Below are 18,086 nucleotides of genomic sequence, written 5' to 3' on the forward strand. Positions count from 1 at the left end.
CATTAATTACTAATAAATATTCTCCTATTGCTCATTTATATAAACGTTCTTTTAAATATATAATTTATTTAAATATTAAAATTTATTAAACATGAAAATATAGCGGTTTGTACTGAAGATTCGAACAACGATATAGTTGATATCGGTCGATATAGATCTACGAGTATTATGCAGGCTACCAAGCTACGCAAGCTACCAAGGATGATCTGTGCCACTCTGTGTTGTGGTAATTCTGGAATTCTGGAAAGAAAGTCAGAGCAGAGTAGTGAAAGGTTTGGTATTGTTTGGTTTGAATATGTGTAGTTGTGTATAATGGTGTTTGTGGTTAGAGAAACTGAAATATTAAAGTAATTACTTAATATTAATTTATGTATCAGTAATGGAGACAATACTGGAACAGCAACGAAGATACCATGAAGAGAGAGAACGCCTTATGGATGCAATGGTGAAAGAAATGCTTCACAAAAAGTCTGGTGTAAGTAACTCGTGACATTTTGTTGGCTCTGTTTTGCATAATTACACAATTAAAAGAGACATATCAACGATAGTTTGTTAGTGCCTAATGATATAATAATTTTCACATATATAAATCTTCAATGTGTTTGTTATGGAATTATTTTCTCACATCCATAGTATATATGAGAATGTATTGTGATGGTGAACAAATCAGTCTTGGGATTTCGATGAATTACAAAGAAAGTAGTTTGGGGGGATTAAAGTCTAGAATAAGGAGGCACTCATATGACACTGGCAGCAGGCCATCCAAGTTTGTAATGTTTGGTTTTCCTTTTTTTCTTAAATAATCCTAACCAAGGTTTCGTATTCAATTGTTGAAAATGAATTCCTAATTTATGGTGGGGGATATTTTCTCCCTCATTGTTTCCACAAACTAGAATTGCACCATTTATGGCATACTCTTCACTTGTCTGCATGTATGTTCACCTCACAAAGGCCAGACTGGTTGGACGTATTATGTTCATATTTGGCATTAAAGATTGTATGCATTATAGGTTAATGTCTGTTGAGTATGAACATTCTGGCTTCTCAAATAAGACCCCAGAAGAAAACGGCTTCTCAAATAAGGCCACAGAAGAAAACGGCGATTTACTCGAAAGCAGCTCAAAATTTTGACTGAATTTCAGCAATTTATGGACCTCATATCCATAAACATAATAGCAATGTGGCCAGAAATCGTTGGCTTGTGAAACGAACACCATGTCCTAACAGAATTAATAGTCATAAAATGCATTTATAGAAGCTGTGCTGTGAAATGTGTTCACCAAGTCATATGTGAGTAGTGTATGTTCTCATACCGTTTATATTTCATGTTCCAGGTTAGGTGAGGGTCTGTTATATTTCATAACTTGTTCTTTAGCTGTTTTTCTCAAGTTACATTTTTGTTGGGTTAGCAGTAGCTATATACGGTAGCTATTATGTTTCAACTGTCTTCAGCGGCTGCTATATTTCAACTGTCTTCGGGGCTGCTATGTTTCAACTGACGCTGTCTCACCAAGTCCAAGTCACATTGCGACTGACGGTCAGTCAGTCAGTAAGTCTTGAGCCCCATCTGGGCTCATGACCAGATATTTATTACTGTTTGGCATTTACGGTCTTGTTTTTGTGGGCGCCCTCTCTGACGAGAGGACAGGCCTGCCTTTTGTACGAGTATATGCTGCTGGTCCTTGCCAGTGCAGCCTTTCTCGGGTCTGAGTCCCTTGAGACTCGCGGCCATATTTTACTGTCTCAGATTTGAGACTTCCCTTTTTGTCGCCTCCACATGGGGAGCTGTCTCACCGAATCCATTCAACCCTTTATATAGGGCTCTCACGGATCACACAGAAAACACTCTATATTGTTGGACATGTTTACCGACCCATTGCCTAGCAATGGTTGCTGTGCAGACTCCACTGTTGTGTGATGTCACAGTCTAGTGGGGAGGGGTGTTTACCAAGCGTTGCGTAGTGACGGGATGAGTGGGAGTATGTGACGTCACTCGCACTTCATGTTGCGCTGTCCAAGCATTCACAGAGTTGTCACCTAGCAACGCGCTGATACAATCTGCAACTCTCCTGTTGTGTGCATGCCTTGAGGCCTCTGTGGCTCAGTAGTTTCTGCATAGAGCAAATATACCACAGTTTTCTTTGTTTAAGAACTAATATAGAATGAGAATTTTTACTTCATTGACCAATTTCTAGGCTCTGCAGTTCATCGTGACTGTTGCACCATCAAAGTGAAGGTGCATACGAATTTTCCTGATGAATCAGCATGCTTGTTGGCCGATAATGTTCAGAATGAAGTATTTATATGTAAGAATTGAGGTTTTCACGGCAGTGACGATGAAGAAGTCCGTCTACTGGGATGTGGTGCCGTGTAGATATTGTTGTGAACTGACGTTTCGGAGGAATGTATCACTTCCATCTTTAGGGTAGAAAAATCCATTAGTGAGAAACCAGCTTGAGCAGGTGGCTGCATACTGAACCACCAGTCAAAAACACCAAGTTGTATAAAAACAGGAAGGGACAGAGTGGGCCACATGGGAAATCAATAGAGGAGCGGGGAAGTTAGTTTTTAGAGAGGGGAGAGCAGGTAGCAGGCCAGAGCCGGTATAAGATCATGTGGGGGGGGGGAAATGCCAGGGCTACTGAATGAGCATTGACCCAATAGCCTTGGGGCTAAGCTGCCAAGCATGCATTGACCTGTGTAGCCATGTAGATCTGGCGTCATGTTCCGGAGTTTTCTTGAGGAATCAGATGGGAGGCTTCCATGACTTGCCTCAGCAGAGTTTATTCACTGAAATGTGAATATTTTGTCTTCTGGGAACTCTTCCATCACAAAATTTACGTCAAAAGTTTTACCAACAATTTCTAGCTGATCCATATTTCACATAGGTGTTATACAGACATACATGCTGCTGTGAAGTATACCAACCATGAAGTTCCACTCACTAACTGTAACTGAAAACAAATGGCTAGTGGAGCTGATAACTGGATCCTACTGCTGACAAATCATATACAAACTCCCATGCACAAACTGCGCTGCTGACCGTGAAACATAATGCCATCAAGCGGTCCAAAAGTTAATTACTTCCTTTCATTCCAAACGTTATTGGACATCAAGCATGCTGTGAAGCACAGAACTGTGAACCGGTCAGACCCTGTGTAGAAGCTTGTAATATTGCAGTTGGAAATATGCAAACAGGTAGTTTTGAGAATGGTGGTAGCAGAAGGCCATCCAAGAGGAATGGGACTTTTCCCTTCACTGTAACACTGACTATACCCTTCATGTCCCTCAGCATACCTTTTGTGTGTCTAAAACACGGCGTCAGACAACAGTGGTTGCTAGAGATGACGGTAATGCCGACAGCCTAGCAAGGCTGTCAGGAGTTGTTTACTGCTGAGTAGCAATGGCGGCATCCTGTGTTACGTCACCACGGGGAGAGGTGGGCTGTTGACTGGCTTTGCTTAGCAACCACTGTTTACTTGTTGTTGCTAAGCAGTGACGCTTGTCTTATCACACTTGCTTGAATGTGGGCAGTTCCCACATCTTTTGAGGCAGCAGTGTCATTAGATATAGTGGTGCAGATTGTTTGTCATCATTAGAAAGGTGCTAGGTTCTACTTTCATTTGGAACTAAAAGTGCCATACCAGAGGTCTTATTGAACACACAGGACATCTCTTCCACATGCTTAACTGTTTGAAGTGATATGCCCTCAGATATATTTTAGACATACGTGGTACATTTCATGTACAATTTGACTTGATAGTGTTTACTATGAATACTGAGTAATATCTGTAATATCCAACTTTCAGAATTATTCACAGTAATTAGTCACTTTTTTTTTTTTGTTTTGCTCTCTTAATTCATTTGAAATCAGAAACTTTTTCATTTGAATATGATTCTTACAGCCTCATGTAGGAGTGGTTTTTCTCATGTTTTCTTTCATTTAATCCTGTTGTACATTCTCTTTTTAATCTTTGGGCTGAGTTCACTGGCTGAAGCTACCTGTGTGAGCCAAGGAATAGAGAGAGACCCTCCTGGAATCATACCCCAATTATCTAGCCCATAGACTGTTTAAAAATTACTGGATCCGTTTCCATCATCAGGTGAGGGGGATAGACACCTACTTTGTTGGGTCCCTTAGAAAGAGGTAACCTCTATCATTGGGCAACCCATGTCAGTATACAGGGTCTGACAATTTAATTCCTGGAATGGCCCTGTGAATGCAAAATTTGCTTACTTTTGCCCTAGCAGCTGCTGTCACTTTCAGAATACTCTCCTTGTGATGCTGTGCGCTTCATGAGACAATGGTACGTGAGTTTGCCTGACTGGGCACACTGCAGCCATTCNAGGAATGTCAGTAAATCCTTGTCCCTTCAGGGAATTTCTTTAATTTTGGAAAGAACCAAAAATCTCAGGGGCCTAAGTCAGGTGAATAAGGTGGATGGTCCATTTTTATAATGGATTTCTTAGCCAGGAACTCTTAGACACTTTAATGCATCATGCACAAGGGCATTGTCATGCTGGAGAATCCACTTATCAGGCCAGAGTTCAGATCTTTTCCTTCTAACAGATTCTTGTAACCATGTCAGCACTTCCAAATAACACTGTTTATTCCTTTTATATTGAATTCATAGTGAACTACCCATGTGTGGTTGAAGAAACACACAAGCATGGTCTTGAACTGAGAGTGAGACATGCGTGCTTTTTTCGGCCACCTATTCCGTTCAGAAACACTCAATTTTTTCATGGCATGTTCACCATAAGCCACTGTTAATAGGGCTAACATTTGACTAGCACTCTTACTAATCTTCATNGTGCGCTTCATGAGACAATGGTACGTGAGTTTGCCTGACTGGGCACACTGCAGCCATTCTGGGAATTAAATTGTCGCACCTTGTAACTATAGCCGTATAAATTCCTGTGACCAAGCTTTGTTAAAGGGAGATAACAGGATAATGCACAATAAGAATTATGATAAAGCGTGCACAGGACGGAGATGAGCTAATTTTGATTTTTCTAGAAGACCCACTTGAGATTGTGTGTATGCTTACATACACACAATGTACATGGCTAGAAGTCTGCCTGTTTCACCAATGTACCTTCTGCCACATTCACAGGGAATCCTGTAGACACACTATGCTGTCTGTTGTAGACCTCTTTCCAGCCTGGTTATTTTGACTGAAATATCTTTCTGGCCTGGTTTTTATGAGTGAACTTATAAAGAACAAGGCTGGAAAGAGATCCACAACAGATGACACAGTGCATCTATAGCATTCTGTGTGAATATTGCAGAAGCAACATTGGCGAAACAGCAGACCTCTAGCCATGCGGCATTACGAACATAGGCACAATCTTAAAGAAGATCTTCTAGAAAAATCAAAATTATCCCAACATGCCTATGAAGAGGGTCATAGGGTCGGCTGGGATGAAGCTAGGAGGTTTGAAATTGAAAGTAGCAGCAGGTATAGGAAATACAAAGAATAGACCAATAGGGCATGCCAAACCAACCCAGTTAGCCAACCTTTCTCCGATCTGGACCCCCCTCATCAGCATTGAGGTTGCCAACTCACAGAGAAGATCAGTATGATCTGACAGATTCTTCCTTGGTGTCTGTTATGTTTTATTCTCGAGTTTTCAGTTTTTACCCCACANTGGTCCATTTTTATAATGGATTTCTTAGCCAGGAACTCTTAGACACTTTAATGCATCATGCACAAGGGCATTGTCATGCTGGAGAATCCACTTATCAGGCCAGAGTTCAGATCTTTTCCTTCTAACAGATTCTTGTAACCATGTCAGCACTTCCAAATAACACTGTTTATTCCTTTTATATTGAATTCATAGTGAACTACCCATGTGTGGTTGAAGAAACACACAAGCATGGTCTTGAACTGAGAGTGAGACATGCGTGCTTTTTTCGGCCACCTATTCCGTTCAGAAACACTCAATTTTTTCATGGCATGTTCACCATAAGCCACTGTTAATAGGGCTAACATTTGACTAGCACTCTTACTAATCTTCATACAAGACTTGATGTCTATCCACTGCTCCAGAATCTTGTCACTCATTTTTCCACCAACAGTATGCCACGGGCACGTACTGCTTCCTCGCTGCTTGGGAATGAACGACTCATTAGGCCTGTGGCTTGTGTAAACACAAGTTGGAATATGTCAAAAACATGCTCAGGTACATGAGTTTGCCTGACTGGTCACACTGCAGCCATTCTGGGAATTAAATTGTCGCACCTTGTAACTATAGCCGTATAAATTCCTGTGACCAAGCTTTGTTAAAGGGAGATAACAGGATAATGCACAATAAGAATTATGATAAAGCGTGCACAGGACGGAGATGAGCTAATTTTGATTTTTCTAGAAGACCCACTTGAGATTGTGTGTATGCTTACATACACACAATGTACATGGCTAGAAGTCTGCCTGTTTCACCAATGTACCTTCTGCCACATTCACAGGGAATCCTGTAGACACACTATGCTGTCTGTTGTAGACCTCTTTCCAGCCTGGTTATTTTGACTGAAATATCTTTCTGGCCTGGTTTTTATGAGTGAACTTATAAAGAACAAGGCTGGAAAGAGATCCACAACAGATGACACAGTGCATCTATAGCATTCTGTGTGAATATTGCAGAAGCAACATTGGCGAAACAGCAGACCTCTAGCCATGCGGCATTACGAACATAGGCACAATCTTAAAGAAGATCTTCTAGAAAAATCAAAATTATCCCAACATGCCTATGAAGAGGGTCATAGGGTCGGCTGGGATGAAGCTAGGAGGTTTGAAATTGAAAGTAGCAGCAGGTATAGGAAATACAAAGAATAGACCAATAGGGCATGCCAAACCAACCCAGTTAACCAACCTTTCTCCGATCTGGACCCCCCTCATCAGCAATGAGGTTGCTAACTCACAGAGAAGATCAGTATGATCTGACAGATTTTTCCTTGGTGTCTGTTATGTTTTATTCTCGAGTTTTCAGTTTTTACCCCACAGGTGGCACTAGCAGTTGGCACAAAATGGTTTCATAGCAGTTTCCATTTAGTGCTGTGCATTGGTTTTCATGGAGTTGGTTTGTTGCATAAACATTTCACCTCTCATTCTGTCTTAATTTCAGGTCTATGCATGCTTTATCACAATTCTTATTGCATATTATCATATTATCTCCCTTTGGCATAGCCTTGTCTCAGGTGTTTATATAGCTGTAATTATACTGACATGGGTTGTCATAGTGATTGAGGTTGGCCCTTTCTAAGAGACTCAGCAGAGTAGGTGTCTCCTACCTCACCTGAAGATGGAAACAGATCCAGTTTCTGAAATGTTGCATTTTCTAGTTTTTAGAATACTGGCAATGGAAAAGGACCAAAAATGCAGTAATTCTGAGTGTTGGCCACGCCATAGCTCAAGCAGTTAGTCGATGGTTTCCCACTGTAGTGGCCCGGGTTCGATCCCAGGTCTGGCCAAGTGGGATTTGTGGTGGACAAAGTGGCGCTGGGGCAGGTTTTCTCTGAGTACTTCGGTTTCCCCTGCCAATCTTCATTCCACCAATTGCTCCACAGTCACCCTCCCCTATCGTCTGGGACTGGTACAATAGGCCAGAAGTGGCCGCAGTACAAGGGACTTAGTCCCACCCCACTAGCAATAAAAAAAATTCTGAGTGTTACTCATCATCAGGACCCTTTTGAATTTATATGGGCTGATTGTTATACTGCCTGAGCTATCCAGTTTTCACTAATAATATATGCATAAATAATTTTTCTTTTCATTTCAGTATCGTGAAGTAATAAACTCTGATCACCGGCTGAAAATGTTGCTTGATGTAAGTTATAAGATTATAGATCATTCTCGTAATCATATTATTTCATTGCTTTCTATTTGTCATATAGACTATAATGGGTTTTAAGCATGAGCTGATTAATAAAAGCAGTGTTGATTGGCTGGGGTAAAAGAATTTGTTACTCCAGAAATATTTTAGGAATCTCCGACTTATCATTTCTTAATGCATTTTTGGTACAAAAGCAGTTTACTGGCTTCTCAGAATAAAAGTTGAGACCAGGAGTACAAGAAACTGATCCGTTGCTTGACACAAAATTTGAAAGCTTATAAACTGAAATTAACAAATGCTAAGTAAGAGCTCAGTAGCAATTCTGATGTATGTTTTGTCTTGAAAGATGTCACTAATTGGTTAACAAGATGTTCTGAGAAGAACCAGTCATCTGCTTCCCTCTGATAGAACATGGACCACGTAGAAAACGATGACTTCAACAATTCTTCATTGCCGTGTGAACGTGTTTACTGAGCCATTGCTCAGTAAACACAAACTCCTTTGTTACAACATGGACAGCATAGAACACAACACCTCCAACAGTTCTTCTACTGTTGCATGTATTCATTGCCATGGGAGTGTGTCTATAGTTAGTGCCTCGTAACTTTAGCCACGCGGAAAGATAAACGCTGTTGTGGAGCATGCGAAGCTGTACACTTGCTGTGGTGACGTTCAGAGCTACTCCCCGAGCGGAAAACATTGCCTATGGAGACTGGGAGTAGTACTATACACCTGACCACACTCCAAGACGCTACATTCCAAACTGGTAGTACCCACGCTGACATAAACTGATAAGACTGCTCCCCCCGCTCTGTGAGAGATGGTATGACCCCTCTACCAGGGCTGGAGTTCTGAGGAACTAATAGTACTGAGCCTCTAGAGAGCAACACTGCAAGGATACACATACAGACACACAGATTGATGAGGGGGATTATGAAGCATGTTGTTAATATAGGTTCAGATGCCATGATACTCAGTGCAGAGATCATAGATCATACAAGCTTAGTACAGGAATGTAGGCTAAAAATGGGTAAGTCTTTTGTTGTAAAATTTTCTGTGAACATATTGACCTCATTTGTTTGGATTGTTGGTTTATTTCAGCATTACATGGATAGCACTAACAACCTGAAGGAGCTATATGAAGATAAAGATGGACTGAGGAAGGAAGAAGTGGCAGCTCTTTCTGGACCAAATGAGTTTGCAGAATTTTACACAAGATTGAAGGGTATCAAGGATTTTTACCGGCGATTGCCAAATGAGGTTAGAAACGTGAATCGTATTACATGCTGTGGAACTTGTTGAAGATATTTTTACAGTAGATCCCACATGGGAAGTTGTTAATGGAAGTAAGTTTAAGCCTTTTTGTAGCTAAATGTGCAAACTCAGATTTAGTCACAGAACAGCTCCATAGCAAGTGCTTTATATGAAAGTGGTATTATTGTTTTCTGTATGATTTGAAGTTCCCATGCCAGTGAACATTAAGATGACTGTTTTCTGGGATGTCATAGTGCATAGTCTCATAGCAAGTTACAAACATTTTGGAGGAATCTGCTACCTCCATCTTCAGGATAGAAGAGTGGGGGCAGCAAGTTCCTCCAAAACAGAAACTTTCTACCAGATTTCATAGTTTTTATGTTGTCATAGTAACAACAGATAATGTGAAAAATTGTTCCTTTTATTCAGATATTCTTTCTGGTATACAAACAGTCCCTGAATTACGTAAGTTGAATTTTATGTAAAGCGTATGGTCTTCTGGGTTGTAACACCATGCAAATCAGAGTGGCTGACATAATGGAGGAACATGTCACCTGCATTATAGTTAAAGAGTGAGCCAAGTAAAAAATCAGAAGGTTCCTTAGCTTGTCGCCTGCCTCTTCTGGTTTCTTGCTATGTTTACTTTTTGGTCCTGAATATGGAGGTGATGTGTTCCTCCTCAGAACTACACAGGATTAAAGTCCAGAAGACTGCACTCTTCATAATCACTGCTGTGAGGAATTAAAATCTGAAATTAACATATACAGATAGTTCCAGGAGGAAAGGTCAGTCAGTATTCTGGGATGTCATAGTATTGGTCATTCTAAGCAAAAAAAGTATATCTGTACTTGTGTCCTATATTGGATGGTTTCTGAGATAGAGCTATTTCACTGTACAGTTCCAAAATTGTTGATAAGTGAGAGATACTACATACTGTTTCTAATGCAAGTAATTATTCTTCAAGTGAAAAAGTTGGTACAGTTTATCTAGTATACATTTTTTGAAATTCCACCATCAACATCAGTGCACTTTGCAACTCATGTGAGGACATGGTGTTTTGCTTGTCTGAGTGCATCTTGACTTTCCTTTATGCAGGCAGTAACATCCATTATGTAGCTGAGCAGTTTGTCTCTTGTATCCACTTTTCTTCTGTACATTATACTCTTCATCCAGCCCTGAAATTGTTCATCATTCAAAGTACCTGAAAAAATTAAACTTATTTCCCAAAGAGCTGCATGATTAACTAACTATGTAATTCCCATCGAGTTTCTTTTGTCAGCACACCACATTATCAACAGATTAAACATAAATTTTTGTTGATGTTTATGTGTAAAAATAGAATGCATGACACTGGGATCTGTCGGATTTGAGGTTCTCACAGTGGCGATTGTGAAGAGCTATAGCTTCAGAATTACATCATATTGCAATTATGCATTGATTTGGAGAATTTAAATCGGAGATTGTATTATGAATTATTTATTTTTCAGATCAGTATTCCTATGTCTGTAGAATTTGAGGAGCTGGCAAAGCTAAGAGACAATCCTTCTGATGAACAAGCAAGTAAGTATTTTTGTTTTTATTGTTATGCGGTGGTGTACTATCCCAAACTGCTGATTTCTTACCCCAACTGCTATCAATTACTGTTATGCGTTGGGGTGCAGATATTATTGTGGCATATAAACCCATTTCTAAGCAGTGAATGTGTAAACAGCGGCTGTTGCCAGGTAATGTCTGCAACATACATGCACACAAAAATAAACAATGGAGTTATGCAGCCCATTACTAAGCAGTGGTTTAGTAAAAAGTTTCCATGGCAACAGACACCAATGTAACAATAGAAGAGAGATGTTATCTATGTGGTCAGTCCCAAAATGTTAATATTATAAGCAGGACAGTTTGAAGCAACTAGTTAGTTATTGGTTAGAGTTGTCAGGAGTTGTTAGTTGGAAGTCAGCCTGTGAAGAGAAGATTAGGAGGTTGGTATGAAATGGCTGCCAGCCTGGGACCCAGTTAGTTGAAAGTTGGCAGTTGAGAAGAGTGCTCCATGGGCAGCTGTGAGGACCTGCATGTGGGATGCTGAAGAATCTTCCTCAGTGGAAGTCTTTAGCAGGAAACTGCTAGTGGAGACTGTAATTAATAGACTGAGTACACTAGGCTTTGTGCGTCAGTGATCTGTAAAGTGTAGTTTTGAGTGGTGCATACAATTGTCTCAATAAATCCAATATCCAATCCATACCCTGTCTATAGTCACACCTGCAGATCATGACACTGTTGCTTCTGGATTGCACGATGCAATTTCTTAAGCATGTCACAATGGACACCTACGTTGATTGTTGAGCCTTGAGGCAAGAATTCCACAAGCAGAATGCGTATTGTGTCCCAAAACACTGTGCACATGATCCTGTGAGTTGAACTGGTCTTTTTGAATTTATCTTTATTGACGACGTTATGTGCCTCCACTCCATGGACTGCTGCTTCAATTCAGGGGTCACATGCAACACCCATGTCTTGTCCCCTGTGACTGTGAAGTTATAGAAGTCATCACCTACTCACTGTATGATGTCAGAAAGGTCAGTGCATTGGCCTACTGCTTCATTTTGTGTTCTTCCGTAAGCATCTTCGGCACCCAGTGTTGACACAATTTCCAAAAATGAAGTTTATCACACACAATTTTGTGAAGAAATGACTGTTGAAATTTGTGGAAAATGCAAGGGAGGTGATGAAGTGGTTTGTATTCTCATCTAAATTAGATTACAACTGAATGAACAGTGAAATTTGCTTGAAATCAAACTCCAAAGTTTATTTGTTTCTGGGAGCTACTTACATTGAATTAAGTGCTAGCCAGTCAGCACAGAATCAACTGCTGGTGTTGCTTCTGGTAGACTTGCTGTTGCTGTGCGAAGTCATCCTGATGTTGTTGATCCTTGGAGACTCACTGTTGTTCTGCGGTCTTCATATAGGCATAGCTGCAACTGCTGCTAGCATGTTAAAGGTCCACATCTTTATACATTGTCGCTACACAGCACTAAGACCAATGGACTTTGGAGCTGTCATGGTCTGCACTGATTGGCTGGCAGGGGGTAAAGTGGCCCAGACATGAAGCTGATAGCTTGCCTCCATCTAGTACCAAGGTCAGTAATGGTGGAGCTGTACCTCCACTCCCCTATATGTCTTCATGGGGTGGTGCTTAATTAAGCAAGCACAGGGACATCTTTATGTTTACCTTTACAGCCACTTGTAATTATTTAGTCAAAGACATTGCCAGTTGATATTTACTTGTTGTAGATATGGTGGAGTTTACTGATGAGGAAGGTTATGGCAAGTACTTGGATCTTCATGAGTGTTATGAGAAGTATGTGAATCTGAAAGGCATAGAGGTATGTGGAAGTTGTTATACTCTGGCTAATCAACCTGTGGATAAATGTTAATATGTTTTGGGTTATATACATACAAGTTATAAAGAATCAGGATGGCTCACTCAGTATAGTGACGGGCTACAGGCTGGATGACCAGGGTTTGATTTCTGGGAGGGGCAAGAATTTTCTCTTATCCACAGTATCCAGATTGGCTCTGGAATCCACAGGCTCCGGTACAGTGGGTACCATGGGCTGTTTCACTGGGTATTAAGCACAAGGACAACTTTACCTTTACCTTTTTTTTTATTGCTAGTGGGGTGGGACTAAGTCCCTTGTACTGTGGCCACTTCTGGCCTACTGTACCAGCCCCAGATGATAGATGAGGGTGATTGTGGAGCAGTTGGTGGAATGAAGATTGGCAGTGGAAACTGAAGTACTCGGAAAAAAGCTGCCCCAGTGCCACTTTGTCCACCACAGATCCCACTTGACCAGACCCGGGATCGAACTCAGGCCACCGGGGTGGGAAGCTAGCGACTAACCGCTTGAGCTGTGGCACAGTCCTACCTTTACCTTAGGGCCCCCATACACACACAGTTTGGCCTCCAGTTCGGCCTGCACAGTTGAAGACTGAAAGGCAAAACTGACGTGTGTGGTGCGGCTGGCCGGCCAATTGTTTGGACTGTTGGCCTGTGGGAAACCCGTCAGTCCATCAGTTCTGCCTGCAGGACCATAGCACATGACGTGTGTGACTCAACATTATAGGCTGGAAGACCGTGATTGTGGCATGAAGCCTGCCGCTTTATCTGCGCGTGTATGGGGTGGAAAGGGAGGGGGTAAACTGTCACAGTTTTGCCTGTAAGGTCGCTCGGAAGGCCAAACTGTGTGTGTATGGGGGGCCTTACACATACATGTTGTGGAGGCAAAATTTTATGTAATTCATTTAAACAAAAGAAGGAATTCCTGACAGTAAGGGCAAAGTAACACTTTTAAAAGCCAGACCAGACATGTTTGCAGTATGCAGGCTTGTGTGAGAACAGTTTTTCTGTTTGAGATGAGACTGAATATGGGAGGTGGGGGGGATTCAAGAAAGAAGAGAGAGTGAGAATTTCCTTAACCAAACCAATAGAATTACTGAAATCATAGTTTCTGACTAGCCACTTTTCACATGCACTGAAAAGTGCTACTTTTCCATTTTGACATATGTTGTTTCGACATACAATAGGGAAAGAAGGAGGGAGATGGATTTTTTTGAAAAGATCCATGCAAGCATTGCTAATTTCAGTTTCAGTGGATCAGATGAGTGAAATACCAATGTTGAGGTCGAGACTTTTGCTTGGTTCATACAAGAAATTTGACATTCTTATGTCTCTAATTTGTGGGCTTCTGTAAGGAAATGACAGGGTCCACATCCTGGCAACTTCTTTTTCTGACTACTGCTGAAGCTGCCTAAAGTTAGTGTTTTTTGACTTTCTCCCTCTTGTTACATGGTCAGTTATTGCATAATGTTTCTATAGGAGCATGTCTAATTTAATCTGAGACTTCCGTCGTGGTGAGAGATTGGATTGTGGTCTTTTAGTTTGTGAAATGACGTAGTCTTATAGGTAGGTACCACTGTTTGAGGGGAACTTGTTGCCTTCATATTGACCCTGAAGATGGAGGCAGAAGATTCTTCAGAAATGTTCATATCTACCTACAAGGCCACACTGTGTGTCACAACCCAGAAGACCTATACCCAAAGGAGTTAGTCCTGTTACAGATGTAAATGTAAAACTTGACTTGTAATTGGTTTAATAATTATGACACAGAGTAATAAGTAGGTGTTTAAATAGGCCCAGATGTAGTTAAGATAATTGGAGATGATTTCTGTTGTGGTTTTAACATGTGATATTGTGCTTTGCAGAAGGTGGATTACATCACATACCTGACAACGTTCGATCACTTGTTTGACATCCCTAAAGATCGCAAGAACTCAGAGTACCGCAAATATCTGGAAGTTCTCTTGGAGTATCTGCACTTGTACTTGACACGTGTCCGCCCATTACTGGACCTGAATGGCGAACTGGAGACTGTGCATCGACAGTTTCAAACCCAGTGGGAAGCTGGCACATTTCCTGGTTGGCCTGTAAGATATTTGTCATCAATTGCATGGTGTGAGATGTTCAATCCAAGATTGGTCGTTACTCAGCAGGTCTACACATTTCCTGCTTTTATGGAAATGTGAATGTTTATTTCTGTGTTCATGGAAGTCCATATTGGACCTGTCCTGAATCATTTGAATGCAGTCCAGATGTTTCTCATATTACTTTTCCAACGTCCATTTTATGTTATTATATTTATATTATAAATAAATCCAGTATGATTTTTCCCATGTGGTTTTCTAGTCTTAATCAGATTTGCATATCACAGTTCTTTCACATGCTACATGTACTATTAGTTGAAGAGTACAAATTGTGATTTCTCATTAGGTAGATACTGTCCTTTAGGATGTGGTTCCTTGTTGTCTGTTTTGGAGGTGTGTACTTCGTCCATCTTTCACAGGTGAAGAGTAAGCCTAGCACCGCAAGCAGAGCGATACTTGATTTGTTTACTCCCTTTCAACCCTGAAGATGGAGGAAATATGTTTCTCTGAAGCACTGGTGAACTTCTACAAGACTGCATGGCATCTCACACACCCCACAGCTTAGTACTCTTTGTGGTAACTTCCATGAGAACACCAGATCCTCAATGTGTAATGTATATGCTTATACACATAGAATCTCATTACTGTAAAGTTCAGGGTACCACAATTTTTATTCAGTGTGGCAAAATTTATTCTGTCCAAATGATACAATCATTCTTGAAGACACGAATTGCATGATCATATTGCTGAGGTCAAGATACAAAACAATTTATTCTTCATACATAAATCATCCAACACCTGGTCAGCCCACCTAGTTCATGGACTTCCCAGTCATCATTCATTCAACATCTTAACATGTGAGATGTGAGAGTGTTCCAGTTGTTACTCATCCGTTGTATCTTTAATTTCATCAATTTTTCTAGTATTCTCATAGGTCAAACCCAGTGTCCTGGATTTGGAAATTTATCTCTTCTTCTTTGCTAATGAATCTGTAGAACTATAATCTTTATTGCATACAATCTGCTTAAATATCTTTTAGTCAGTATTCAAATCTGCTCCATATATTAAAAGAGCCATTTAATTCAATATATAGAACATCATTTTAACTTTATCTGAAATTTTCCTGTTCCAGATTATATCTGTAATGGTTTGTAAAGTTTCCTGGCATTATGGGTTTTCTCTATAATTTTGGTTTGATCTTTCCATTTGATAAAATTCTACTACCCAAATAAAAAAGTGCCTTTTTTATACATAACAGCAGTATGTAGGGACAATATGCGTGTACGTTAAATGATGTACCATGAGAAGGGAAACACACGTAACTGGGCTTTTAAACAGCTGCTGTGTTTGTTGTTAGGAAACATGGTTATTGAAATAAAAGTTCTTTTGCAGAAAGAAACAGGCAGTGCGCTGACACACGTGGGTGCACATCTGGATCTCTCAGCCTTTTCTTCATGGGAGGAGTTGGCTTCCCTTGGACTTGATCGTCTCAAATCTGCTCTCATGGCCCTTGGACTTAAATGTGGAGGGTAAGTCTGCCATATTCATCCCTTTATTGTGGAGTGAGTGTCACTAATGCTTTGTAAGCAGGATCATAAAGACATTGGCTAGGAGGGTGGACTGGATCATCTGGCTCAGGCCAGAGATCAATGCAAAACTCTTGCGGACACTATACTGGATAATCAGGTTCCATAATATGTGAGTAATTTCTCTGTTACTTGAGCAACTGTTAGCTTTTCAGTGAGGATTCTGGCTCAGGTAATTCAGTAGTTAGTTATTAGCTGTCTCTCTTACCTAAGTAGAGAATGATCATCTGAATTTGAACCAGTTTGGTTACAGGACACGTCATCTTATAACCATTCTGTGGTTTGTTGTAGAACTCTGGAGGAGAGAGCCCAACGGTTGTTTGGTACAAAAGGCAAGAAGTCGTTAGATCCCTCGCTGTTTGCTAAGAACAAGCCAGGCAAAGTAGGACGTGGCAAGGAGAGTGAACGTCAGCGTGAGATTGCTTCTCTTGAGGCTCAAGTATACAAGTGAGTTTGTAGTGGATGTATTCTCACAGAATGCAAATGCTTTTCTATTTGCCAAGTTTGTAGCAGGGATTGGGATAAGTTTGATTAGTAGTGGAAATCTACAACTAAAATTATTTTCTCCAAGACTGATAACAGATACGAATTCAGTTACTTATCATGTTATTGTCGCAGTGCTTACATAAACTAACAAGAATCGCACCTCATATCTTGTTCATTCCAGTACTTAATTTTACAACATTCAGTCTGTTGTAAATAATTGCTGCACCTGATGCAAAAACAAAATCCATGGCTTTGGTCCACAAACAGACTATACTGACCAAACGACCACCGCTTGGCACTGAAGTTAGTGCCAACTTTAGTGGATAGAGGGTGTTGTGTGGTCAGTACAACGAATCCCTACGGCTGTTAATTTCGGTTTTCTAGACCGGAGCTCCTACTTTTCCATTCAAATAGCTCCTCTCTTATTCTCACGAGGCTGAGTGGACCCCGTTCCAGACCCACTACTTCTCAGAAAATCTGGTAGCGCCAGGAATTGAGCCTGGGACCTCTTGATCTGTAGCCAGGAACTCTGACCACTTGACCACACTAATTAACCTACAGTCCATGTATCCACAGCATTCTGTAGATGTTGCTGAAACCTCAGATGCTTGCACAGAAAACCTTAGATCCCAATATGAGAGAATATAGACACCAAATACTTGAAGCAGTGTTGCTGGGTCATCAGTGCTTAAAAATTAGTCAGTAAAGGTTTGTTAATTGTTTCATTATTGGATATGATCATAGTTATAGAAATTGTATAGTTCTGTTATTTATTAGTTGTCATGAGGAATCAATCGAAAAACTTGTACAGTTTTTTTGCAAGATTCAGCACCTTTATTAAAGAAAAGGAAAGTGTGAACACACATTTTAAAGAATGGAAAGACATTCTCATGTCCTATACTAAACTGACATGCAATGAGTTGGACAGCCATGATATAAGATACTGTATGTGGCGTTATGCCAGTATTGGACATTTATTTGTACTTGATGTTTGTCCTATTAAAATGCCCATTTTTTAAAATACTATAATGTTAGTCTATGTGAAATAGTAATTCATATGGAAACGGAAGGGGCTGGCACTATATGGAGGCTTTAATTTTTGCAGATTGTGTACGATAACAGCTTTAAATGAATGATTATTGGGTATGCTGAGGATACATTCAGGAAATGCACCATTTCTAAGGCCAGTGTCTGTCAGTAAAGGGAGACAGAGTACAATTAATAGTTGCAAGTTCCACCATAAAAATATTCAGTGGACCTGAAATATGCTATTATGAAAGGTGGAAAAGATTATGTCTCTGAAGCAGAATTGTGCCTAAAAATTCTGTCTTAACACATTGCGGACCGGTGGTTTAAACATTTAAATCACCATGGAGACTGGCGTTTTTAAACCTACTACCCTAACTTGTGCACTGTTCACTTTAAAAATTAATATAAAATCTCCTAATTAAT

General features: G+C 40.4%; 1 protein-coding gene across 2 annotated transcripts in view; it reads left to right on the forward strand.

Annotated features, from left to right (window-relative positions):
• The first annotated feature begins 165 nt into the window (after positions 1–165).
• Positions 166–18,086, forward strand: part of LOC111864963 (splicing factor 3A subunit 3) — a 25,647-nt gene continuing 7,726 nt past the window's right edge. Inside the window, exons 1-9 of one of the 2 annotated variants that reach the window (XM_023852616.2) lie at positions 166–272; positions 378–475; positions 7,780–7,827; positions 8,935–9,093; positions 10,575–10,647; positions 12,373–12,464; positions 14,344–14,565; positions 15,955–16,091; positions 16,440–16,595. In XM_023852616.2, coding sequence (XP_023708384.1) covers positions 380–475; positions 7,780–7,827; positions 8,935–9,093; positions 10,575–10,647; positions 12,373–12,464; positions 14,344–14,565; positions 15,955–16,091; positions 16,440–16,595 — 983 coding nt within the window. In that variant the 5' untranslated portion in view covers positions 166–272; positions 378–379. Of the gene's footprint in view, positions 476–7,779; positions 7,828–8,934; positions 9,094–10,574; positions 10,648–12,372; positions 12,465–14,343; positions 14,566–15,954; positions 16,092–16,439; positions 16,596–18,086 lie in introns of both variants that reach the window. The other variant, XM_023852615.1, reaches the window with a different exon arrangement.

This window comes from Cryptotermes secundus, unplaced genomic scaffold, assembly GCF_002891405.2.
Source record: "Cryptotermes secundus unplaced genomic scaffold, Csec_1.0 scaffold209, whole genome shotgun sequence".
In the NCBI taxonomy this organism is placed as follows: Eukaryota; Metazoa; Arthropoda; class Insecta; order Blattodea; family Kalotermitidae; genus Cryptotermes; species Cryptotermes secundus.